Source organism: Lolium rigidum, chromosome 7, assembly GCF_022539505.1.
Source record: "Lolium rigidum isolate FL_2022 chromosome 7, APGP_CSIRO_Lrig_0.1, whole genome shotgun sequence".
In the NCBI taxonomy this organism is placed as follows: domain Eukaryota; kingdom Viridiplantae; phylum Streptophyta; class Magnoliopsida; order Poales; family Poaceae; genus Lolium; species Lolium rigidum.
The window spans coordinates 21,244,653-21,269,497 of NC_061514.1; the positions used below are offsets into that span (position 1 = coordinate 21,244,653).

Here is a 24,845-nt window from a genome sequence, read left to right on the forward strand (position 1 = left end):
TGCAATCCTAGTTTTCATTGATTCTACTTGGCATGTTGTAAATTCTGAAATATTTGTATGCTGCGAGGTGGAATGGGAGCCATATGGTACCTACTATCGTATTGGCGCGGGGATGCCTGACCTCAACCAGAAGTGCACGGAGGAGGCGCGGTTCTGGCGTATGCGCTGCCCACTCATATGCATGTGGCTTGTTGAACACCACCAGCCGCACAGAGTGATGAGGCAGTTTGGGCTGTATCAGGAGTAGGAGTGCCCACCTCAGTGGCAAGACACGGACAAGGAGCTTCATAGGTAAACTTCTGGAATCATGCGATGAAAGATTCTTGATAGAAGAGGTACAATCTAACTTCTTGATTCTTGCAGGCTTGATAGGCAGCGGCAGAGGAAGATCACAAATTGGCCAGTTCATCATAGCGGCCACGTCGCGGCGTTCCTACACTGTTTGGAAGCGACACGGACTGCCGGCCCTGTGGAGATTGTGCCTCACGACTTGGCCGCTTTCAACAACTACCTCCAGTGGTTCCATGAAAACACGCGTATCGAGTTAGTGAAGCACGCGTATGCTGAGGACATCTTGGACGATCCCATCGAGTTCGATGAGGTTGCGCAAAGCCAGCACGTCACCTTTGCTCGCAGAGGGAGATCGACTTCTATTGCTTCCGAGCTGAACTTCGTGGTAATGGATTCTCTCACTAACTAGTACATCATCTAGATTGTCATGTGCTCGCTTAAATTGTGTATGCTATGTTTGTCACAGCGGACGGAGATCACAAAAACAGCTGAGGAGTGCGAGATTATGTGGGAGCGAGAGCGGGAGAGATGAAAAGCCTGTCGGACCGTTGCGGCATTTCATTAAGGTATGATCACCAACTTTGAATGTACGCTATTATGTTCTGGTGGCTTTGTAACCATGAGTTCCATGACGCAGAACACTGCACGAAAGATGCGGCGGTTAGCCAACTTGCTAGGTTGCAGCGAAGGCGAAATTCCTACATCCTCCTCTTATGAAGAGCGGGAGGTATGGACTATTTTGTTGCTGTCAAACATGTTCTTACTAATTTCAACTTTTGTAATCTCATGTGTTCATGTTTGTGAAGATTCCTGAGAACGACGAAATTCTGAGTCAAAGCATACCTCCAAGCAAGAAGCAAGCCCCACGGTCAGCTTACCAGTTGAAGCCAAGGGGCAAGGCTCCAAACCGGTACACTCCGGAAGATTATGTCAACCGAGGAAAGAAGGTTATCATTGAGGAGCATGAGGGGCCGCCGCGGAGATCATCTTTGTCAAGGATGAGGAACGACGAGCCGTTATCTTCAGAGGAGGAGGAGCAGGAGGAGCAGGAGGAGCAGCAGCAACAAGAGCCACGGCAGCGGACGAAGAGGATGGCCGTCCGGAAGCAGCCCGTGAGGACGGCACGTCGAGGATGACACTAGGATGTGCTCCGTGTTGTTGTGAACTATATCTTCATAAGTATCGAGTTGTGAATCCTATGTCATTTCGAACCATGTCTGTAATGCTACTTATTGTTTGAATCTACTTGCTACGATGTGAGCTATGAAATGTTATATGTGTATGTTCTAAAATTTCTACTTGTTGTGTCCAATGTTGTACTCAAAACTGTTGTAGTTTGGTAGGATTTTTCATGTTTTTAACACAAGTCAATGTGTGGTGCCCTGCACACTGGCGCCACACTGCACTGTGTGGCGCCCGCGGCATCGGTGCCACACATGCCAACCTATATCAACTATTGGGTCGAAAACATCCAGGGCTCCGGACGATAAGTCCTTAGCCGTTTTGGCGAGGCTCTTTGTGTGGCGCCCGTGACATCGGCGCCACACATGCTAGTGTGACGGCCGTGGTATCGACGTCACACATAGAGCCTCGCCAAAACGGCTAAGTCCCAGACGAATTGTCTCACAGTATGTTTTGGAATTATAAGTGCATGTGTGGCGCCGATGGGAGGGGCGCCACACATCCTGCCACGTCGGATCGGCGCACCAGCTCAGCGTCGAGGGCGCCACGTCGGCTGGGAGAGTGGCGCCGACAGGAGGGGCGCCACACTGGCATGTGTGGCGCCGATGGAAGGGCGCCACACAAAAGGGTTAGATGGATGAAATAGTTTCGCGGAGGGTCAGTCTTTGCTTTTCTTTCACTTTTGGGTTATTTTTGTGCAAATCGCCAACAATATACGGTCTGTACTGAGTTTGAAATAAAAAAACTCGCTAGTCCAGCCGATAACCTCGGGATTGAGCTCGAGTGACTTGCTAGCCGCACAAAGTCAGCGACTTCGTGTCACTTACAGTGGGCCATGTGGAGCCGCATAATGAAGGGTTTCACCTGACCCGACTTGTAAGTGACAGCAAGTCGGTGACTTGTGGCTGTGACAGCGCTGACGCTCAATCCATAACCTCGATGATGGATGGATCCCCTCCGCTTTCCCCGAGAACGCACGCGAAAAACTACATACTCTCTACCCACAGGCAGGCAGAGGCAGCCCGCATAGATTGTGTCAGGGAAGGGCAGTCACCCAGCACATCGCCTTCCCTTAAAAAACCTCCTCCACCTCCGGGCGGAGCTTTCGAAGCTCCCTCCTCCCCCCAGCGGCCCCACCCCCCTCGCAACCATCACCACCGCCCACCGTTCCTACCGCCGCCGCCTCCTCTATATCCCACCGCCCACCACCCCCCGCATGCCACACTCGCCCCCGCCGCCGCCGCCTCCACATCCCCGCCCTCCTTCTCCCCGCAGCTGATTGATTACCTCCTCACTCTTCCCAACTGGGGGCCGCCGCCGCCGCCGCGAGATCTCCGGCTGCCCGCGCCATGGTCGCCGCCTCCGGCATCGCGCCGCCGTGGGCCGCCGCCGCCCTCCCCGCCGCGCGGGCGCGCGCCGCGCACCGCGTCGGCTTCCTCCGATCCCACTCGCAGCTGGCGGCGGCGGCGGCGGCCGCGAAGCTCCGGTGCTGCGCCTCTGCCACTGACAACGGCGTCGTCGAGACGGCTGCCACCAAGCCCCGCACCCCGAGGTAAACCCCCAACTCACTACCTGCAATGGCGAGGCCCGCGAGATGCGATTGCTTCTGCTTGCTGCCTGAGTTGGGGATCGTTTACTCGCGTCAGAGCTGGGATGTTTTATGCTATATATTCGCGGTTACCAAGGAAGATGATGCCCCTCCCCAGTTCCCATTTCCCGATTCTCGGTTCATTTTTGTTGGGATGATGTGTTAATTCCTCCATGATTTCGATTTGCCTTGGGTTTTGGTTTGAATCATGCCTTTGCTCATGTAATTTGGGGGTTATATTTAGTGAAAGGCTTTTCGGTAGTAGGAGATTTACATTTCCCCGTGGCAGTTTCGCATTTATGGGGCTTGGTAGAACGGTTGGCGCTAACTGCGAAAGGTGGCTTACTTTTTGGTACCACTACGGGTTTATTCAGGCATCTTAAGATCGAAATGCAGCACTTCTATGTAGTCAGCTCAGGCTGTCACCACTGTTCAGAAGCTTCGGTGCTACTACACAAGGATGGTGCCAAGATGCCCAGCCCGCTAGTGGCACTGCTTGACACCAGGATAGGCAGCCCTCGTGCATGGAGCTATGCAGATGCTAGCTCGTGGTTCCTATGACCATAAATGAGGTGGCAGATGATGCTATTTCTGTAGCTCACTGTGGTGTAGGCAATGCCACAATTCTATTGCTTGTGTTGATCCAACTGTAGTACTGGGGTCGACTCATTGATCTACAATTATTGATTTTGGAGGGGATTTATAGTTGCAGGAGATGTCTTTACGTTAATTTGAAATCGCAGGGTGGCCGGTATGGGTTCGAAGCTCGTTGGATGCGGGTCGGCCGTTCCGTCACTTACCATCTCAAATGATGACCTCTCAAAAGTGGTTGAAACGTCAGATGAGTGGATCGCAACGCGCACCGGGATTCGGAGCAGGCGAGTTCTTTCAGGTACTTTCGATTCGCCTGTCTCCTTCCTCTTTCACTAAGCTGGTTTGGCCGAGTGTTTATGTCCAGTTCTCTTAGCTAGGTTATCACTTATGGATGATATGTGGCATCACACATTTTGCTTGAAATAGTTTTAGGTCATACAAATGCTGATCCTGATGGTAATCGTAATAGATGAGCATAAGTTTTATCTTTAAGCACTATTTTCCATTAAAGCTAAGTGAATATTAACATCATGTTACACAGTCACAAGCATAAAGATAATAAAGAATCTATCTAGAAAATAAATGTACATGCTGGTACTTGGTACTTTACTGGACACTAATTTCGATACATATAGATGCAGCACTTTTCACAGGTTTTTTCCAAGTCCATGCACATATGTCAATGTACCTAACTGTATAGGTGTGATTAATACAATTTTGTCTAAGTATGTACTCCCTACTAGGTAGGTACCCAGATCTTGTTGTCAAAACGTTAGGAGCCATAATGTTTCCATTTTCCAGACATTCATTTCTCTATGTTTCTGGGGGTAATTTGTATTTTTCAAATGTGTTAGGAGATGAAACACTGGGAGGGCTTGCAGTTCTGGCAGCACAAAGGGCTCTTGAGATGGCTCAAGTAAGACCTGAAGATGTCGACCTTGTTCTGTTCTGCACATCTACTCCGGATGATCTATTTGGTGCTGCTGGTCAGGTATGGCTATGCAAACCCTGCCTTTTCTCGACAATACAATAGTTCTCATACTTTGGAAACTATTTCTGTTATTTGAAACAGTGATATTTTTGAGCTACTGTGTACTCCTGCATTTAATGCAAGCCAATTCATGTGTGAGAATCTACTTACCTTTTGTTTTACTCTGTATCATAAGTTGGATGGAGCGGGTGCAATTTTATTGTTAAATTTATCTGAGGAATTGCTGTTCGAAGTATGTTATACATGACAGCGAATTGATAAGATGGATTTATATTTCATAATAAATCTTGCAATGCTGAATTCGTGATGGCTATCTTGATATACTTTTAAGTTCTAACATACCAAAACAAAAAATATGTTACTGGCATGCTTTCTGGAACATCCTATTGTTCATGGAAGGAGTTAAATAATATATTCATTATGTAAGGATCTTTGTATTTGTTTTCATTTTTATTTAAGTTTTGTTTTTTTATGTTCAGTACTGTTAATGTTGTGTTCTATCTGTTTTGATCATAACTATTACACTGTTCTAGGCTTTTTGAATATTACTGTGCTTGATTTCGCATAATAACTGGATAAAATGTAAACAGGTGCTGGCGGAGCTGGGGTGCAGCACAAAGACACTTGGCTTTGATATCACCGCTGCCTGTAGTGGATTCATTATTGGTTTGATTACAGCTACTCAGTTTATCAAAGGTAATTCCATTGTTAAATATCGACAGGAAGTTGGTATTCAGTGCCTTGTTGGATTAATGTAGCTATTATGTTGGGTTGATATATGCTACTATTGTAGGTGGTGGTAATTATCAGAATGTCCTAGTAGTTGGTGCAGATGCTCTTTCACAATATGTGGACTGGACAGACAGAGGTACATGCATCCTCTTTGGTGATGCTGCTGGTGCTGTTTTGGTCCAGGTATTTCTTATTTCTAGCTGAAATGTTGGGTGGCTTTCTGCATAGCCTGTTGGGTAAGACAACGCAATTGGCTATATCACAGGCATGAAGTGTTGGGTGGTGTAGCATTCTAGTTTGCAAAATCTTTCTTCTTTTGTGTACTTTCTAATCCTCAGTGTTGCAGGCATGCAGTCCTGAAGAAGATGGCTTGCTAGGTTTTTGTGCTCAAAGCGATGGCAACGGGCAAAAGTATGATTTATTTCTATAAAGTTTTGATGAAATCTTTCTTTAAGGTCACTTTCTTATGTTAGCTGTTAAACTTATGCAGGCACCTGCATTGCTCAGGCTCGAACGCTGAGTCGATCTTGTCCAATACCAATGGCGTCCCTGGTTTCCCACCAAAGAAGGGGACTTTCTCGTGCATTGAAATGAACGGAAAAGAAGTTTTTCGCTTTGCTGTACGTTGCGTGCCACAGTCCATTGAGAAGGCACTAGAAGAGGCCAGCCTACCTGCCTCCAGTATTGATTGGTTGTTGCTTCACCAAGTGAGTATCCTGTCGATGATGAAAAATGTTTGACCCTAAGGATCGATCTAATTGACCACCCCCAACCCCCTCATGTTACAGGCTAACCAGCGGATTATCGATGCTGCTGCTACTCGGTTGTCAATCCCATCAGAAAAGGTTATTTCTAATCTTGCTAATTACGGCAACTCCAGTGCGGCATCAATTCCATTAGCATTGGATGAGGCTGTTCGTGGCGGGAAGGTGAAGAAGGGTGATATTATCGCGGCATCGGGTTTTGGTGCTGGACTTACCTGGGGTTCTGCTATTGTCAAATGGGGCTAACTGTTTTGCGCGGCCAACAATCACAACAAATCAAACACCGGTTCCGAAGCTTTTGCCTGTATGGCTCTAGGTTTTAAGCCTTTACAGGGTGATTTACCCTTTCACTGCCTGGTATATTTTCTTTTATACTGTTCTTGTGCATGAACACAGTGGCACTTTGCCTTATTCATCTATTCCTTTGGCAGTTTGGTCCGTTACACAGCTTGGTTGTCATTGCGGTTATTGGTTAGCTGTGAGTTTGTATAACTACTACTAGTTCACTGTAGTAGTAGTAGTAGTGGTGTGCGGGAGCATTTTGCATGTTGGATGAGGAATTGAAAGGAGATTATTACATTGTAAAGTGGTAATGGGCCTCCTTAGCAAGGTTTTCTCTGGCATTTCCATTGAACTGTGGTCCATGTTATGGCATTTCATAAATAAACATGTACTACAAGGACTAAGATATACTATGATTTGTTATATGCTGAGCAAAGCTGGTAAAGAGTTCTTTTTGTTTAATTCCGTTACTTCAGAAACTGTTACAAGTTCAAATCTCAATACGAAAAATGCCATTTCCCTCTGAGCAAAGTTAATAACTGGTTTGTGCATTCAGAAGATGCTGCAAGTGAACCAGAAAGGGGCAAGAATCCAAGCTATAATTCGGTTGCCAGTGCATGGACCCAGCTGCCAGCCTGCCACCCCGCTATACCGAGCAATGCTAATGAAGAGTTTATAGGTTCATTTTCGCTAGAAATGAGTGAACAAGAAAAGGGAAAAAGAATCCCTCAGAATAAAGAAGAAAAGGGAAAAGGAATGCGACAATAATTTAGTGAACCGTGAAAATCTGATGAAATTTGAATGCCATCGTGCTATGATGAGCAAAGCTACTAATTGCATCATTTATTTTAAGAAAACAAGGCGAAAGACTATCCAATTTTATTAGAGAAGAAATTTAAGCGTGTTACAACTTACAAGCCAAAGCGATCAAGGGATTACATACTAAACGCTTTAGCCCCCGCCAAAGTCCACATAGCCGCCTGCTTTCTAATTCTAGCAACAACCATAAAAAGCGGTGGAGGAATAATTTCGAAGTACACGAGCATTTCTCTCCTTCCGAACTTTCCAAGACACAACCTTAGCTAGAGAAGGCATCACCTTTCAAGATTGCTCATTTTTTTGCACAAAATATCTCCACCACTCGTGTACGGTTTGAGCTTCATGCCACACACTAGGGTTGACATCGACGAGGGCAAGCCATTGTTTGAGTTTGTCCAAAGTCTCTTACTAAACCAGCAAGTGAAACGGAGGTGGATGGCGGGTACTTGGATTTGATTGCAAAGTTTTCAATTGCCACAATTTTGCCACCCTGATCAAGCTTATCCATCGCCCACGCTCTATTTTGAAGCACAAACCAAACAAAAAAATTGCATTTGAAAGTTGCCCACGATATTCAAAAGCATAAAAGGCATGGTGAAGTTTATGAGGACCTCAAATTGCATCTTGTGAGCCCAAGACGAGGAATACGGGAATGCAACAAGTGTATCAGATAAGGGGAGTAATGCAAAGCACTAATTCAGCTGCCAATGCATTATGCATAGACCCAAGTGTATTACTGTAGTATAAACTTTTAAAAGTCCAATCGAAATAACAGAAAGGTATCACCATTACAGGGATTTGAACCCGGGTGGTAGTAGAAAATTTAGAAAGTCCAAACGAAATAACAAAAGGACGAGGAATACAGGAATGCATCAAGTCTATCAGATAAGGAGAGTAATGCAAAGCATTAATTCAGTTGCCAATGCATGGACCCAAAGTGTATTACTGTACTACAAAATTTAAAAAGTCCAAACGATATAACAAAAAGGTATCTCCATTACAGAGATTTGAACACGGGTTGTAGTGTAGAAATTTTAAGAAGTCCAAAGATATTAACAAAAAAGCATATCTCCATTACCGGGATTTGAACCCGGGTCGCCTGGGTGAAAGCCAGGTATCCTAACCGGGCTGGACGATAATGGATTGGTGCCTATTAACATGATTGACCATATTTACCAGGGTCCACCTTATTAGGGAGATGCTTCATTCACTTTACAGCACATAGGACACGAAAATTAAGAGCCGGAAAATGCGCGTATGGGTACTACATGTCCGCTTTCACGGCTAGATCGCGTAATGGGTGATGTCCACGAGGTCCACGGGCTTTAGCAGCTGGTAGGCCTTGGTGTACCTCGCGCGCAGCTGCAGGTAGTCGCCGTACTTGAACCCACTGTACCGCGGCGCCTCGCCGACGAGCTGAGGCAGCGGCTCGACCCACTTGTCGCCGTGGACGTTGAGGAAGAAGACGAGCGAGTACCGGTGCGCCGCCGGGTTCCTCACCACCCGGTGCATGACGCTCCTGAACTTGCCGTTGCTGAGCACCTGCACGACGTCGCCTATGTTGACGACGATGCTGCCCTCGACGGGCTCCACGGGCGCCCAGTCGCCGTCGGGCCCGAGGACCTCCAGGCCCCCGACGCCGTCCTGCACGACGAAGGAGACGCAGCTGATGTCCTGGTGTGGGCGGGTGCCCGTGTTCTCCTCCTTCGTTGCCGGGAAGGAGTGCCGCGCCGACATGAAGTCGAAGGTGCGGTCGTCGTTGTACTCCCGGAGGAAGCCCGTTGGCAGGCCCAGGCAGTCGTTCAGAAGCTCCTGGATGAGGAGCGCCAGCTCGGTGAGCTTGGCGTGGCACTCCACCAGCGCCTCCCTGAGGATGCATGAGATGAGTTTTCTTTCCAAACGATCATGGAAATGTTAAGTCAACTTTTTTCATTTTTTTTTTCTTTCGAGTGGTGATCTGAGGAAGCTTTTTTTATGTTTGATGAACTTCATAGAAAATGAGCAATTTTTATAACAAGATCAGTACAGTGTGTGACGTTTCGGAGGCCAAGCTACATGTAGCTCTTTATTTTAAAAAAACTCAAAATTCGTATTTCAATGTTTAAAAAAAATCTGAAGCAAAATCCTAGAGGTAGCCAATGATGTGTGCTACATATAATGCAAAATCTCAATGCAAACTGATTTGTATTATACGCTACATGAAATTGAATTTTTTTTGACAAAATTAGTAGTATTGAAATGTGTACTATTCGTAAACTTTGTTAGAATTTGACATTTTTGTATAGCCTAGAATATAGAGTAGTTTGTATTGAGATTTTGCACCATTGTAGTATACATCATTGGCTATCTCTAGAATTTTGATTCAGATTTTTCAAAATTTTGAAATTTGAATTTTGGATGTTCAAAAATAAAGAGCTCTCGGCCTCCATTTGAAGTTTTCCGATCAGTATATTATAAACTACATTTTACGATGCATCTAATAATATTTAATTTGGTGTTATAAATATTGCTATCTTGTTTATGGACTTGGTCAAACTCAACTAAAAGTGCGAACACTTATTTGTGGAGATTACGCATAGACAATCTGTCGTAAACAGGTCTACATTGTCCTCCAAACCCAAGGGAGCGGAACTCCTCTCGTCCAAAACTATCTAAGGCGTGACCCACAAAACTTTTAGTACGACTAATATGAGTAATATGAAATCTCCATCCTTCCCACTTTCCCATGGAAGGTACTTTTATTTCAGTGACTATATATAAATGCATAAACAAACCTGTCAGTTTCTGATAATCTCAAGACAAGTTGAAAATGAACATGACTAGTTATTAGCACCGTAGATATGGTGACACACTAACACAATAGAAAAGAAAACTTATCTCTCGTAATCGGTCTGAACTAACGGGTCTACGCGAGCCCACAACAGTGCAACACACTGCTAACTGGCTAACTGTTGCCCATCAACGCCACGGGATCCCAACATCATCTTCTTAGCCACCCTAAGCAACATGAGAAAAAGACATTTGGTTGTTATATTATTGAGAAACACCCTAACACTTAGGGATGTCCGTGGTTGCCCATTAGTGAGGCCACACCACCACTAGCAAATCATATTCGTATCCCATTAATAATAAGTGGTAGATCGTTGGTAAGCTATAACGGTCATCTCTATAGTTGGCTAATAGGTTAGCGCATGTTCCGTTTAGATCTTTTAGACAAAAAAAGCTACTTATGTTGCACCCTTTTCCGTGTATGCAAGATAACACGATTCAAACCCAATGTCATGAACCTCCTGCCACTTCTGTCGTGCCCTCAAGGCACCCTCTCCTTTCCTAGTCCGGTGCCATCGTAACCTCCCCTCCCCCGATTTGGTTAGTACTAGTGATACTTTTGTTACTCACTTTTAATTACCACAAGGGGTAGTTTTAATAACTAGCAAATCTCTTTCCCTCCCTCCCCCTCTCCCTCCCTCCCTCCCTCCCTCCCTTCCCCTCTCTCTCTCTCTCCACTTGCCTCATGTCCCTTCTATCTTGGCCTCTCCCCCTTCCCCTGCCCAACTTGAATCCCCCTTTCTTGGGCCTCCCCACTCATTCCCTCCCCCCTCCCCCTCCTTTCTTCTGTTTTCTTCTATGTCCCTCACTATATCTGACCCTCTTTAGCTGGCTAGGATCCGCTGGTAATTTAGGCGCACTGAGAAGGGGAGGTGGGGGCACATCGAGAAAGGGTGGCGATGGCGCAAAATTAACACCGAGAAGGGAATATATTTGCCTGGTGAGGCACAACTCAAAGCCAATGCGGGAGCCCTTTCGACGCGTGGGGAAGGAAGGCGACGATGCATTAGTTGCCGATGCAGAGCATCCTTTAGGCTTGGAGATGTGCGAAGCTCCCGATTTTTCTGAGCGGGTTGCCGATGCTGTTGTGCTACTCCCTTTATTTCTCAAAAGAAGGCGTATAAATTTGGTCAAAAGTCAAATGATGTAAGTTTGATCAACTTTACCGAAAAACCGTCATCATTTACGGTGTCTAATCAATCTCATTAGGTAAAATATGAAATATACTTTCATATATATCATATATCTATATTATTGTGTTTATTGATTATTTTTTGTTTAACTTAATCAGACTATATGATGTTTGACTCTGCAGAAAATTTATACGTTGTGTTTTGAGCAACAGAGGTAATATAGCCAAGAATCGTCATTTTTTGTGATGCCTAGCCGTCTTTGCTGGTCCGTTAGACTTGCTCTGATATATCGAAGAAGTAGGTTTGGACCCAGTGTCCTGTGCACTTGTTGGGTCAACTTGGGTACGCCCGGGATCTACTCGGGGACTGCATGTGCTTCGCACGCCCATGTCGTTAGTAAACAAAACTGAGAATCATATAACAAAACAACCACGTACGCAGTTCAATAAGGATGGAGTGGAGCTCGGTGGCAGCAAAATCAGCCGAAACTCCAAACACAGGAGGCAACAAACTACTCCAAAAGCTGACCTGAATCCGGCTGGCTCAGCGGGGTACAGGTTGAGCCAGAGCTTCGGATGGAGCACGAGCAGCAGCTCGTTCTTGTCGACGGAGTGCGTGGGCTGCCGCGCGTGCCCTGCCGGGAAGGGCGGGGAGGTCGTCCCCTCGGCGGGCCGCACCTTGGCCTTCTCCTCGTCCGGGAGCGCGAAGAACAATGCTTGAAGCTCCAGCGCGCACGCCATGAGCTCGCGCGGCACGCCGTGGTTCACCACGCGGAAGAACCCCGACGATTGGCACGCCTCGTGCACCACTTCGGTGGCGCGGGCGCGGGCGACGCCGTCCAGGTCGTCGCCGACGAAGAACGGCGAGAGGTCCACCGTGGGGATCGTGCTGCCGTTGCTTGCCGCCATGTGCTCGATCGGTCTGATAGTGCCGACGTACGTGTTCTGGGTTAATTAGTTACCGATGACTTGGGGTTAAACGAGAGATGAGATGGTCAGTATTGGAGAGTTTCAGTATATAAGCAGATATTTAGTCTCGCCTCGGTCATAGACAAAGTTTGAAGCTCCATCTATCCGCCGTGGCAGACGGGAAAAAAGAGCATACCATGACGTCTGTGAGATGAGATCACGGCTCACGTGTGGCGATCTCTTCTCAAGTTCGAGGATGCCTCCGCACGTTTTTTTTTGTTTGGATAAAGGAGCATAGCCTCTGCATCCACACAGCTCTCTGTTTTATTAAATTATTCGCAATGCTTTAGAGGGGAATGCAAAGATCAACTTGAAGCCACCTTCTTAGCGGTAACTCGCTATACCTACGACGAAGAGGGTGACCAAGAACAAGGTCATACTTCCTGACGGTACACCAACGCACATCATCCAAAAAGCAAAACCCCGAGGGTGTGCGCCATCTATCTCGAACCCATCTCCAAGTGAGATCAACGCATTGACCGCGCCAGCCTACCGTCGATGTCACCATGATGCGAGACAGCTCCACCATCCTGCACGCCTCCACAAGTTAATCATTTATCCTTAGTGTGGCCAATTCTAGTTTCTAAAGATGGTGAAACGCTCCTCAAGATGTGCCAGCTCATTCTTCGCTAGTCCTAACCCGCCTTACATACTTTTAGGGATGTGGCTATTTTTCAGTCGGCTAAGAAATAACTTTGTTCTTAATTAGATAATGTCATTAAATTTCAGTTGCAACTAATCTTGCAACTCATAACTAGCACGAATCACGATGTGAGTCAAATGGTGTAAGATTTGAGTGAGCACGAAGTTGTGAGAACTAGCAAATCCCTACATTTTTAGAGTAAATTTGCATTATATATATTCTTAGAGATAAGTTGATTTCGGAACATAACTTGATGAAAAACAAGTCTCGCACTAAAATCAACATGCTTGGTGTGAAATTTTAGGGTGAACTTAGATATAAGAAAAATCTCAGTCAACACCCTGGTCCTCGAAGTAGTGAATCAGAGAGATTCTTTCAACGCAAATAAAAAGGACAAATAGAAGGGCTTGAAGCGAAGGAAATTCCGAAGTCAAAGAGGCAGCTAGCTAGCGAGGACGGGTCCCGAAACAATTCTAATTTGAAAAAGGTGATGGAGAGATAACGTATGATGTAAGGGAGAAAAAATGTCTCTTGTTTACTAGCCATTTATCTTGTACGACTTAAAACAACCTACTGAGATTGGTAACAACTTAGTCTTTGTTTGTCAGTCCTATGATTTGCGTCAAAAGAAAGAATACTTTTGTACGAGATGTGGATGTTTACATTTTTTGAGGACCCGTGAGTTTTTTACTTGACTGGTCAAATTAAGTTTTATCCTATTTGGCCATGTCATCAATATAGATGAATTGTCCATTATGGCCTAAAAGAATAAGAAAAATGTGATCAGACATACATAACTTCAACTATATTTATTTGATAAAAAATAGTAATTTTTGATTTCTCCAATCCTAATTTAACTTAAGTATTCTTATACAGAAGTTGATTCTGGAACATAATTTGAAAACAAGTGCAAGTCTCACACTTTCATCAATCTAAAGTTTTTTTTTTTAGAATGAATTAGATAAAAAAATCCTGATCATATGTTAACCTATTTTGGGCATCCGATCCTCCAAGAAGTGAGTTAAGAGATATTCTTGTTGATAAAAAGAATTTTTTTCAAAAAGAAGGTTTCGATGCGAAGGAAATTCCGTTGTCAAATAGGCAGCAAGAACATGTCCCTGAACAATTTTAGGTGAAGCATGTGATGAAGAATTGAAGATATATCATATGATTGCATCGCATAGAAAATGTCTTTTCCTAATAGCCATTTGTCTTCCCCGACTTAGGAAAACAAAGACACAAGGTTGTGCTTTTTTTTTTTTTGCGAAGAAGGACCTGATTGCATTAAACAAAAGTCTTACAGACAAGCCCAGAAAACAAGAAAGAAACAAAGACGCCCCTCTGAGTTGTGCCTGACTAATCAACAACTGCTTGAGATTACTAAAATACTTTGTCATTCTTACTTAGTCTTGCGATTTAGGTAAAATAAGAATAATTGTGTATGGGGTATGAATGTTCATATTTTTGAGGAATCATAGGTTTTTTACTTGACTGGTCAAATTAATTTATGTCTTTATAGACCAAGTCATAAATCTATATATTAAAAGGGCCCGAATGAGTTGTCCATTGTGGCCCAAGGGATTAAGAAAATTATGTTGGAAAGAAGATATAATTTGCATTATAATTAACGTGATAAAAACTAATAATTTTTTTTACATAATGTATGAGTACTCTCTTAGCCTCTCCATCCAAAGACAGACCCATCTATTTATTACAAAGTCTTAGTTTGACAAGTATTATAAAGAAAACAAAAGATAAAAGCAATATGGCATGGATAAAATGAGAACTCAAGTATTACAAGGGAATTATCAAGACATAAAGTCTTAGATGGAAGTTGCTCGAGCATGTTGACAAGTTGAAATTGAGAGTGATGAGGATCAATGCTACTATTGGATGATGAGAGTGATGAGGAAGTAGGAAATAACAAGGGGAAGCCGGATAGAATACGATGGAAGCAAATAAGATCATAAGTGAGAACACCAATGAGATGAAGCAAGCTAGGTGGCAATCAATTCGTGACTTGAAAGAGATGAGGCTAGCACTTGAGGAGAAGAGAGCTATGATGGAGCTCGTTGCTGGGGAGAATAAGATGATGATGATGGATCCGACCACCATGCATTCCTTCACCAGAGAGCGGTGGGATATGAGGAGGCTCGATATCATCTCAAGGAGGAAGCAAGCTAGTGTTGAATCTATGACTGCTGATGTGGGAATTCCCTTCGGGTAACTAGTACTACGCTACCTCCTACGGCTCAACCAGGGACCCATAAAGATCATACACCGACCAAGGTGGGCCGTTATGTCAGTTCCAAAGAAGGATTTTTGAAGAACAAGGCAAGAAGATGAAGAAAACAAGGAAAGTTTAGACATAAAACTCTTTGTAACCTGGTCGTACCCGGACAGACCTCTCGAGACCTGGCTCACAATATAAGGGCCAGGAGACGGTCTGCCGAGGGACACACAATCAACTTAGCCACAACCACCGTAAGTCTAGAGCTATGTCATACGAAATCTTAGCTTCTCGACGAGTTCATAGTCGAAGCCTTCGGCTACCCCATTGTAACCCAATATTCTCGATAATCAAGAGCAGACAAGCAGGAAGTAAGGGGTTTTACCTCATCCTGGGCCTCGAACCTAGGTAAATCTCTCTCCCCGTTTGTTTGGTATCCGATGTCTCGTGTCAGTCAGCAGGATTCCGTCAACCCTAAGTCCCAAAAGGTGGGCATTGCCGAGAAGTACCCTCGACAATTGGCGCCGTCTGTGGGAACCCTGTCGGTACAAGGCACGTCATCGGCAGCTCCAGTCACATCAGAAGTGTTTGTGTTGAACTCACCAACGCCTTCAAGTCCAAGAAACTCGGTTCGCTGTGGTATGGATACAACCTACAGAGGGGTTCACTTCATCATCGATTCAAGAGGATTCCTCCGACTTCCCAGTTCAAACGCGTCAAGCCTAAGGACTTCGGCTCCAGAAACCATTGGTCCACTGACAGCTTCAGTAGGTTTACCCAGAAACAACGACGAAAGCAGAAGTCGCTTTTGTAGCAGAGAGGAGCAACGGAAGAGGCGAAGGGATCTACGCCGTGAGGAAGAAGAATGAGCCACAAGTCGCCTTCGACAGTGCGAGAAGGGATGCTACAATGCGCAATCCAGCAAGAACCGCGTCCGTACGCCTAATTTATCGGCTACGGAACAGGTTGACGCATGATACGTCCCAAACGTATCTATAATTTCTTATGTTCCATGCTACTTTTATGATGATACTCACATGTTTTGTTCACACTTTATGATGATTTTATGCGTTTTCCGGAACTAACCTATTGACGAGATGCCGAAGGGCCAGTTGCTATTTTCTGCTGTTTTTGGTTTCAGAAATCCTAGTAAGGAAATATTCTCGGAATCGGACGGAATCAACGCCCATCATCTTAGAATTCCACGAAGCTTCCAGAACACCCGAGAGCCACCAGAGGGCGGCCACAGGGCCACCAGATGATAGGGCGGCGCGGCCAGGGCCTGGGCCGCGCCCCCTTATTGTGTCACCGCCTCGTCAGCCCTCCGACTCCGCCTCTTCGCCTATTTAAAGGTCCCTGACCTAAAACCTCGATACGGAAAAGCCACGGTACGAGAAACCTTCCAGAGCCGCCGCCATCGCGAAGCCAAGATCTGGGGGACAGGAGTCTCTGTTCCGGCACGCCGCCGGGACGGGGAAGTGCCCCCGGAAGGCCTCTCCATCGACACCACCGCCATCTTCATCAACGCTGTTGTCTCCCATGAGGAGGGAGTAGTTCTCCATCGAGGCTAAGGGTTGTACCGGTAGCTATGTGGTTAATCTCTCTCCTATGTACTTCAATACAATGATCTCATGAGCTGCCTTACATGATTGAGATTCATATGAGTTTTGCATCACTATTCATCTATGTGTTACTCTAGTGATGTTATTAAAGTACTCTATTCCTCCTCCACGGTGTAATGGTGACAGTGTGTGCATCGTGTAGTACTTGGCGTAGGTTATGATTGTAATCTCTTATAGATTATGAAGTTAATTATTGCTATGATAGTATTGATGTGATCTATTCCTCCTTCATAGTGTGATGGTGACAGTGTGCATGCTATGTTAGTACTTAGTGTAATTGCAATGATCTGTCATGCACTCTAAGGTTATTTAAATATGAACATTGAATGTTGTGGAGCTTGTTAACTCCGGCATTGAGGTGCTCTTGTAGCCCTACGCAATTAGTGGTGTTCATCATCCAACAAAAGAGTGTATAGTGGTTTTATTATGCGATCAATGTTGAGAGTGTCCACTAGTGAAAGTATGATCCCTAGGCCTTGTTTCTGAGCATCGAAACTCCGTTTATTTACTGTTCTGTTGCATGTTTACTCGCTGCCATATTTTATTCAGATTGCTATTACCACTCATATACATCCATACTACTTGTATTTCACTATCTCTTCGTCGAACTAGTGCATCTATACATCTGACAAGTGTATTAGGTGTGTTAGGGACACAAGAGACTTCTTGTACTGTGATTGCAGGGTTGCTTGAGAGGGATATCTTTGACCTCTTCCTCCCTGAGTTCGATAAACCTTGGGTGATCCACTTAAGGGAAACTTGCTGCTGTTCTACAAACCTCTGCTCTTGGAGGCCCAACACTGTCTACAAGAATAGAAGCACACGTAGACATCAACGCACCATGCTATTTGCACTCTTACATCGACCTGAAGGATAGCATCGAGAAGGTCACTCATTTACTCAGAGATTGTCGGCAGTTCCTCGACATTAAGCAGTTCTGTGACGAGTTAAGGTCTGAATCAGAGGCAAAAACTCGTTCGGCAGAAAAAAGAGCAGTAGCTTACAGCTACCCGCAACAGTATACACCGGGCGAAGATATTTACAAACCAACCGAAGTTTATTCTGCGTCTCGAGGTCAAGTGAACATGATTCATAAGACCAATTTTTCGAAGAGAGAAGCCAAGAAGTTTTCACGAGAAATAAAATTCGCAGAGGTAGCTATGGCAGCGGTACCTGATTACATCGATTGGTCCGGTCAGAGCATCCTGTTTAGCAGAGCAGATCACCCGACAACCGTTCCTAGGCCCGGTCATGCTGCCCTAGTCCTTGAAGCGCAGATTGGGGGATATGACATGAGCAAAGTATTCATGGACGGATGAAGCGATTTAAATCTTTTGTTTGCAAGCACAATGAAAGCAATGGGATTATCGGTCGATATGCTAAAAGAATCCGATACTGGCTTCCACAGCATCATTCCAACCCGACCCGCTTATCCCTTTGGTAAAATCTCACTAGACGTCGTATTCGGCACACCTAGTAATTTCAAAAAGGAGAAGCTCGAGTTCGAGGTAGTCGATTGGGAATCACAGTACCACGCCATCGTCGGCAGACCAGCGTTCGCGAAATTTATGGCGATTCCTCATTATGCGTATTTGAAGCTAAAGATGCATGGCAATAATGGGAGAGTAATAACCGTCCATGGGAGTTTTTCTCGTTCTGATAACTGCAACAGAGAGTTTCAGAAGATCGCTTCTAAGTTCGGAGTCAAGGAGGAACTCAATGCAATTGATGCAGTCACCGATCATAAACAACCACCTGCTGATAATCGAAACACCAAACTCGACGAGTTCGACGTTACAAAGGAAGCGAAGAAGCATCAAGTACATCCCTCTGACCCGAATAAGACGGTCAATGTATCGGCAGACCTTACTACCGCATAGGAAAGCGCGCTCATCGAGTTCCTCCGTGAGCGCTGGGAAATATTTGCATGGGAACCATCCGACATGCCAGGTATTCCCAGGGAACTCGCTGAGCACGCCCTTAACGTTGACCCCAAAGACAAACCAGTGCAACATACATTGCGTCGTTTCTCAGAACCAAAAAGAAAAGCCACCGGCGAAGAAGTCAATCGGCTCCAAAAAGCTGGTTTTATTCGAGAGCTCAAGGAATCTGAGTAGGTAGCCAATCTAGTCATGGTGCCAAACAAGGATACAACAACTCTTCGCATGTGTATCGACTACACAAGTCTCAACAAACATTGCCCGAAGGATCACTTCCCGTTGCCTCGCATTGATCAAATAGTCGACTCTACGGCAGGCTGCGATCGCCTCTCTTTTCTCAATGCATATTCGGGATAAAATCAGATCAAGCTCAAGAAAGAAGATCAGGAATTAACTGCATTCATAACTCCACATGCTGTAAACTGCTACAACGTCATGACCTTCGGATTAAAAAATGCAGGCGCAACTTATCAGCGGTGCATGCAAGCTTGCCTCGGAGAGCAGATTGGCCGTAATATCGAGGTTTACATTGATGACATCATCGTCAAAACCAGAAATGTGACCACGCTCATTGACGATTTAAGGGAAACCTTTGATAATCTCGACAGATACAAAATCAAGCTGAACCCGAAGAAGTGCTTCTTCGGGGTGCCAGGAGGTCAAGTACTCGGGTACTTTATTTCAGCTAGAGGGATAGAAGCTAATCCCTTAAAAATTAAAGCTGTTCTTGATATGGAGCCACCTAGAAGTCTACAGCAGGTGCAGCAGTTGGCGGGACGATTGTCAGCTCTTAGTGGGTTCATTGCAAAATTAGGAGAAAAGGCCTTACCATTCTACCAACTGATGAAAAAATCTGAAAATTTCGAGTGAACGGCAGAGGCGCAAGATGCCTTCGACAAACTGAAGAAGGTTCTGTCGACCTCTCCAGTTCTCGTAACCCCAAGGGATAAGGAGCCAATGCTACTTTACATAGCTGCAACTGTTCAAGTCGTTAGTTCTGTCCTTGTCGTCGAACGCGAAAAAGAAGGAAGAGTACATGGCGTGCAATGCCCCGTTTATTACCTCAGCGAGATACTCACACCTGTAAATCAATGATATCCTCACCATCAGAAACTGGCATATGCAGTATGGAGGGCAACACGGAAACTACTGCATTACTTTGCAGAACATGCAATTGTTGTCGTTTCAAAAACTCCATTGAAAAACATACTTACCAATCCAGAAGCGACATGCAGAGTATTTCAATGGGCTATCGAGTTAGCACCACACGATATTTCCTATGTTAATCAAACAACAATCAAATCCCAGATCCTTCCCGATTTCTTGGTTGATTGGATCCAGTCGCAAATCCCGGCAGCACCCGATATGTCGGGTTCATGGACGATGTATTTTGATGGGTCTAAGCGCAGTTCAGGTGCAGGAGCCGGAGTAGTGCTAATCTCGCCGCAAGGAGACAAAATGAGATATGTTCTAAGGATGAATTTCTCGCTACCAACAAATAATGAAGCAGAGTATGAAGCATTAATACACGGTATGCGTATGGCCAAAGCATGTGGTGCTACTCGTTTAGATATCTACGGAGATTCGAATCTCGTAGTACAGTAGTCGATGAATCTTTGTGATGCTATTAGCGACAACATGATAGCATATTGCCAGATGTATCAATGAATGAAAGCTAAATTTGAAGGCTGCGAGTTGAAACATATCGGCAGAGCCAGCAATGAGGAAGCCGATGCTTTGGACAATATCGGTTCTACATGCTCTTCTATACCAGATGGAGTCTTCTATGAAGTAATTACTCAAAGGTCTATTAAAGTAAAAACCTCGACACCTCCAGAAACGTCGGCTACTGACACAGGGGATACGCCCCAAGAAGCTGCCGAAGGTGTTACTGATGGATGTAATCAGCAAGTCCTTCTCCTTGAACCCTTATGGACTGAACCTTTCTTGGCATACTTGATGGAGCAAAGGTTGCCAGATGATCCAGTAGAAGCAAGACGCATCGTGCGACGGTCTAAAGCATTTACTGTGGTCGATGGCGACCTCTATAAACGAAGTATCTCTGGCATCTTTCAGTGGTGCATCGCCATCGATGATGGAAATGCTCTATTGCGAGAAATACACGAGGGGACATGTGGCCATCATGCCAGTAGCAGAGCACTTGTAGCTAAAGCTTTCAGAGCTGGGTTCTATTAGCCAACAACGGCAGCCATTGCAAGTGACTTAGTTCGGAAGTGCGATCTTTGTCAACGTTTTGCGCCAAAACCACATGCACCCGCCACGGACTTAATGACAATACCTTTGGCCTGGATGGATAAGACAATCGTTGTCCCTTGTCTCCATAACTCTTTGTCTTTGCAGTTAATGAGCTCTCTTCGAATGCTTTACAGTCCAACCATCTAGCAGGTATCTCTCTTGAACCAAACTGTCCACCTATTCATTCTCTGATGTTTGTAGACGACTTGCTACTTTGCGGCAAAGCTAACATGCAGGAGTAGAGAAAGAACATGGGCAGGGAAGAAAGAACATAATTCATCATTTTTAGCTTATTGCCATAATTGAGGTTGTACATAACAAGCTTGTAACCTTCTATGTACAGTTTGGATAAAGGGCAAGCATAACTTTCCTTGGTTTACTTGTGCTTAGTGGCAGCTCTAAATAAAGGCAAACTCCCAAACTGACATTGCAGAGCATCAGTAAAGAGAGCAACTCTTTCCTCAGCTGAAATTGCCATGCTCTAAACACCACCATAACGAATTCAAAATTGAGAACCGAAAATGCACGATTGCACATGGGATTCAGCTTCTACAAGCTAGATGGCGTAATGAGTGATGTCGACGACGTCCTCGGGCCTTGACGGCGGGTGGGTCTTGTTCCTCATGCGCATCTGCATATAATCTCCATACTTGAACCCCCTATACCTTGGCGCTTCGCCGACGTTGCCGGCGAACTGCGGCAACGGCTCGACCCACCTGTCCCCGTGGAGGTTGAAGAAGAAGGCGAGCGAGTGCCGGTGCGCTCCCGGCTTCCTAACCACCCGGTGCGTCGCGCTCTTGAACTTATTGTTGCTCAGAACCTGCACGATATCGCCTATGTTGGCGATAATGGTGCCCTCGATGAGCTCGGCCGGGACCCAGCCATCGCTGCCGAGGACCTCCAGGCCGCCAACGTTGTCCTGCAGGACGAAGGTGACGAGGTTGGCGTCCTCGTGCGCACAGATGCCGTTGGTCTCCTCTGCCGACGTCGCCGGGAAGTAGCGCAGCGGCGTGAGGAAGTTGAAGTTGCGGTCGGCGTTGAACTCGGCGAGGAAGCCTGGCGGTAGGCCCATGCACTCGTTGAGGATGTCTTGGATGAGCAGCCCCAGGTCGGTGAGCTTGGCGTAGCATTCCTCCAGCGCATCCCTGACATGTATCAGAGGAGTTTTCTTTCAGCTTTAGAAATGGTCATGCGGTCGTTCAGTTAGCTATTTCCTCTGACCGGAACATACATTTTGTTCGTCGGAGTGTACACTCAAAAAGAAAAATAAAAAGAAAAAGAAAAAGAAAAACTATTATGTTTTGTGTCAGTTTATAGTAGTTATCATGATGGAAACCTAAAACAAATCACCAACATGTGAATCCACGAAATTTCACCAAAAAGTGTGGCTATCTCTATTGCTACAAAAACAACAAGAAAAGGGAGTAGAAGTTGGAATTGGAAGGAACTGATGACCTGAATCCGGCAGGCTCGGCGGGGTACACGTTGAGCCAGAGCTTGGGATTGAAGACGAGCAGGTACTCGTTCTTGTCGGCGGAGCGCGCGGGTTGCCGCGCGTACCCTGCCGGGAGCGGCGCACTGGACGACCCCTCCGCCAGCCGCACCTTGGCCTTCTCCTCGTCCGGCAGCGCGAAGAACGCCGCCGAAAGCTCGAGCGCGCGCGCCATGAGCTCCCGCGGCACGCCGTGGTTCACGACGCGGAAGAACCCCGTCGACATGCACGCCTCGCGCACGGCCTCGGTCACGCGGGCGCGGGCGGCGTCAACGTCCCCGGCGAGGAAGAACGGCGCCAGATCCACCACGGGGAGCGCGCCGTCGCTGCTGCTGCTGCTGCTTCTTGTCGCCATGTGCTCGGTCGACGGTCGAGCTTAGCTTGGCTTTTTTCTCAAGCGTTGCTGTGGTTAGGTGTACAGGAGTGAGGAGATGGGATGATCGGGATGCGATCGCTAAGATATAAGCATGCAGGTGCTGAGTGACCGGTGACGTCATCGTTGAAAGTTTGGTCGAAGTCGCGGTCTCTCGGTCATAGAAAAGTTAAAGAAGAGAGCTGAGATGGGACTCATCGTAGACGATTTGGAGCTAAGCGCGTGGTGGAATTGCCAAGGACTGAGATGATTAGCCAATGGAAGATGCTCTCTGCATTATAAATCGTTGTGTTAGGGTTTTTTTTTTTGTGAAAGAAAAGGGTCTCCCCCATTTCCATTAACTTGACTGAAATCATTGTCTGTAGTGTCATCTCTTCTGAAGCTGAGCATAAACGATTGCTTATGGCAATGTTGTGCTGACCCATGCTCTAACCCTTTCATCTCTCTAGGAACATGTTGTGAGCGTCTGCATTGTACTATGTTCTTAGAATGGTTAATAAGATTTACAAGATGCAAGAACATGAAAATCTATGAATACCATGTCATGGTATGTTAGATCCTACAAGAATTGAAAACACAAGATTTTCTAAAACATGTCCTTTGGCGGTGTTGCAAAGAAACACAAAAACATTTCTAAAGGATCTATGCTTTCCATAGTTATCAATGAAAATAAGAAACGAATCATGAGGTTGGACATAAAGGATTATTTCATACGGAAATGCATGCTTGCATGCAGAGTATACCATAATCGTTTGGGCCTCGAGCATCGTCTCGACTCCTCCTTTTTACAGATGATTTTGTCTCGCCAGAAAATCTAGCCATATTTTTTCCGAGATTTATTGAGGCGGCGGCGGAGGCGAAAGTCCTCTCCTACTCCAGGAGAGGGAAGATCCTGCCGCACGGGAGCCTCCGGTGAAGGGGAATTCTACGTCATCGTCATCACCACTCCTCCTTGACATAGGGGGGGGTTCTCCATCAACATCTCCATCATCACCATCATCACCACCATCACCATCTGCGAGATCAACACCATTCCCCTCATAGTTTGTGATAGATCGAACCATGGATTTGTTTTAAATGCTATTGCATGATTGTGATTGGCCTCGTGTTATATGGTGGAGAGATTATAATTTCAGATTGTGTTGTAATCATTATGCCTCTGATCCACACCAAGTTTGGCACTTGTGAGTAGTTCCTCATGTTCCTGAGGGAATATAATTATCTAGTTATGATTCTATATAATGCGCAATGAGTATTTGGTAAAGTTTTTATCTTTTATGTTGTTCTATGATGGTTTTATGCGAATGTCGACTGCATATTACTTCACCTATATGGGCTCATAGGGCTGCACTTTAGTGTAATGATGAGGGTTGGAAGGGACGAAATGACAGAAATCGTTTTCCAATACTTTGAGTTGCATTAGAGGAGTTTATGTCGGGGACCAATGAACTAACTACTATGATGGAGCATTTATGTCGTAATGATTCCTATACTTGCTCATGAAAATGGTTCTAGGACCTATCATAAGGGGTGTATTTGCTCATATCTATGACTACACCTAATTTAGGCTCCGCCCCTAAGGGAATGAAACTTGACAAGATATTCACCATGTTGTGTAGAAATATAAATGTTGAGCTTGTACTCTTGCTGCATACATGATTGGGCTTGCTATCATTGAGAGCACTTACATATTGTTATTTACTTTCAGTGTTTCATTTTATTGCAAACTATACACTCCAAATACCAAAACTACCGCATCATTTTTATTATTTACTTGTCAAACTTGCTAACCAATACCTTCAGCTCCTCATGGGTTCGACTACTTTTCTTATTAAAAAGTGCTACAATTCATCTTTTGCACTTGGGAGCCATCAAGTCCTAACCGAAAAGGTAGACGAACTCATTTGCATGATAGAAGGTAATGAAGGTAGAGCCATCTCTGATTCTAAGTTGAGGACGTAGATTTTATATCACACAATAACTCTCACCCTGCATGGATGAATAAAAGTTATACTTCCAATTTCCAAAAACCATACCCTAGTCCTTCTAGAACATCTAATAATTATAATGGAGGAAGTGGTAGTGGTAATCGTCAATCACTATAAGATTATTTTAA

General features: G+C 45.4%; 3 protein-coding genes and 1 non-coding gene across 4 annotated transcripts; 1 reads left to right on the forward strand and 3 right to left on the reverse strand.

Annotated features, from left to right (window-relative positions):
* Positions 1-2,822: 2,822 nt before the first annotated feature.
* On the forward strand, positions 2,823-6,388 carry LOC124671002 (3-oxoacyl-[acyl-carrier-protein] synthase III, chloroplastic-like). Its single transcript, XM_047207453.1, has 8 exons — positions 2,823-3,025; positions 3,805-3,953; positions 4,510-4,646; positions 5,237-5,342; positions 5,440-5,561; positions 5,725-5,789; positions 5,869-6,085; positions 6,167-6,388. Exons 1-8 carry the CDS (start codon positions 2,823-2,825, stop codon positions 6,386-6,388), a joined length of 1,221 nt encoding a protein of 406 aa, XP_047063409.1.
* A 1,924-nt stretch (positions 6,389-8,312) lies between these two features.
* Positions 8,313-8,386, reverse strand: TRNAE-UUC. Its single transcript has one exon. It is a non-coding gene; the product is annotated as a tRNA-Glu (tRNA).
* Positions 8,387-8,527: 141 nt separating this feature from the next.
* LOC124670664 (gibberellin 20 oxidase 2-like) lies at positions 8,528-12,113 on the reverse strand. Its single transcript, XM_047207137.1, has 2 exons — positions 11,734-12,113; positions 8,528-9,110 (listed from the first exon to the last, which is right to left on the reverse strand). Exons 1-2 carry the CDS (start codon positions 12,111-12,113, stop codon positions 8,528-8,530), a joined length of 963 nt encoding a protein of 320 aa, XP_047063093.1.
* A 9,231-nt stretch (positions 12,114-21,344) lies between these two features.
* Positions 21,345-22,531, reverse strand: LOC124669975 (gibberellin 3-beta-dioxygenase 2-like). The gene is made up of 2 exons (XM_047206500.1): positions 22,278-22,531; positions 21,345-22,009 (listed from the first exon to the last, which is right to left on the reverse strand). The coding sequence occupies exons 1-2, from the start codon at positions 22,529-22,531 to the stop codon at positions 21,421-21,423; spliced, it is 843 nt and encodes a 280-aa protein (XP_047062456.1). The 3' UTR covers positions 21,345-21,420.
* Positions 22,532-24,845: the final 2,314 nt, after the last annotated feature.

Excerpts from the sequence above, each read along its gene's own strand:
- LOC124671002 (XM_047207453.1), top strand. The coding sequence starts at position 2,823 with ATGGTCGCCGCCTCCGGCATCGCGCCGCCGTGGGCCGCCGCCGCCCTC. Across the intron at positions 4,647-5,236 it reads TATTTGGTGCTGCTGGTCAG|GTGCTGGCGGAGCTGGGGTG; the intron begins GTATGGCTATGC and ends AAATGTAAACAG. Across the intron at positions 5,790-5,868 it reads AGCGATGGCAACGGGCAAAA|GCACCTGCATTGCTCAGGCT; the intron begins GTATGATTTATT and ends AAACTTATGCAG.
- LOC124670664 (XM_047207137.1), bottom strand. The coding sequence starts at position 12,113 with ATGGCGGCAAGCAACGGCAGCACGATCCCCACGGTGGACCTCTCGCCG. Across the intron at positions 9,111-11,733 it reads GCTGAGCCAGCCGGATTCAG|GGAGGCGCTGGTGGAGTGCC; the intron begins GTCAGCTTTTGG and ends ATGCATCCTCAG.
- LOC124669975 (XM_047206500.1), bottom strand. The coding sequence starts at position 22,531 with ATGGCGCGCGCGCTCGAGCTTTCGGCGGCGTTCTTCGCGCTGCCGGAC. Across the intron at positions 22,010-22,277 it reads AACTTCTACTCCCTTTTCTT|GGATGCGCTGGAGGAATGCT; the intron begins GTTGTTTTTGTA and ends GATACATGTCAG.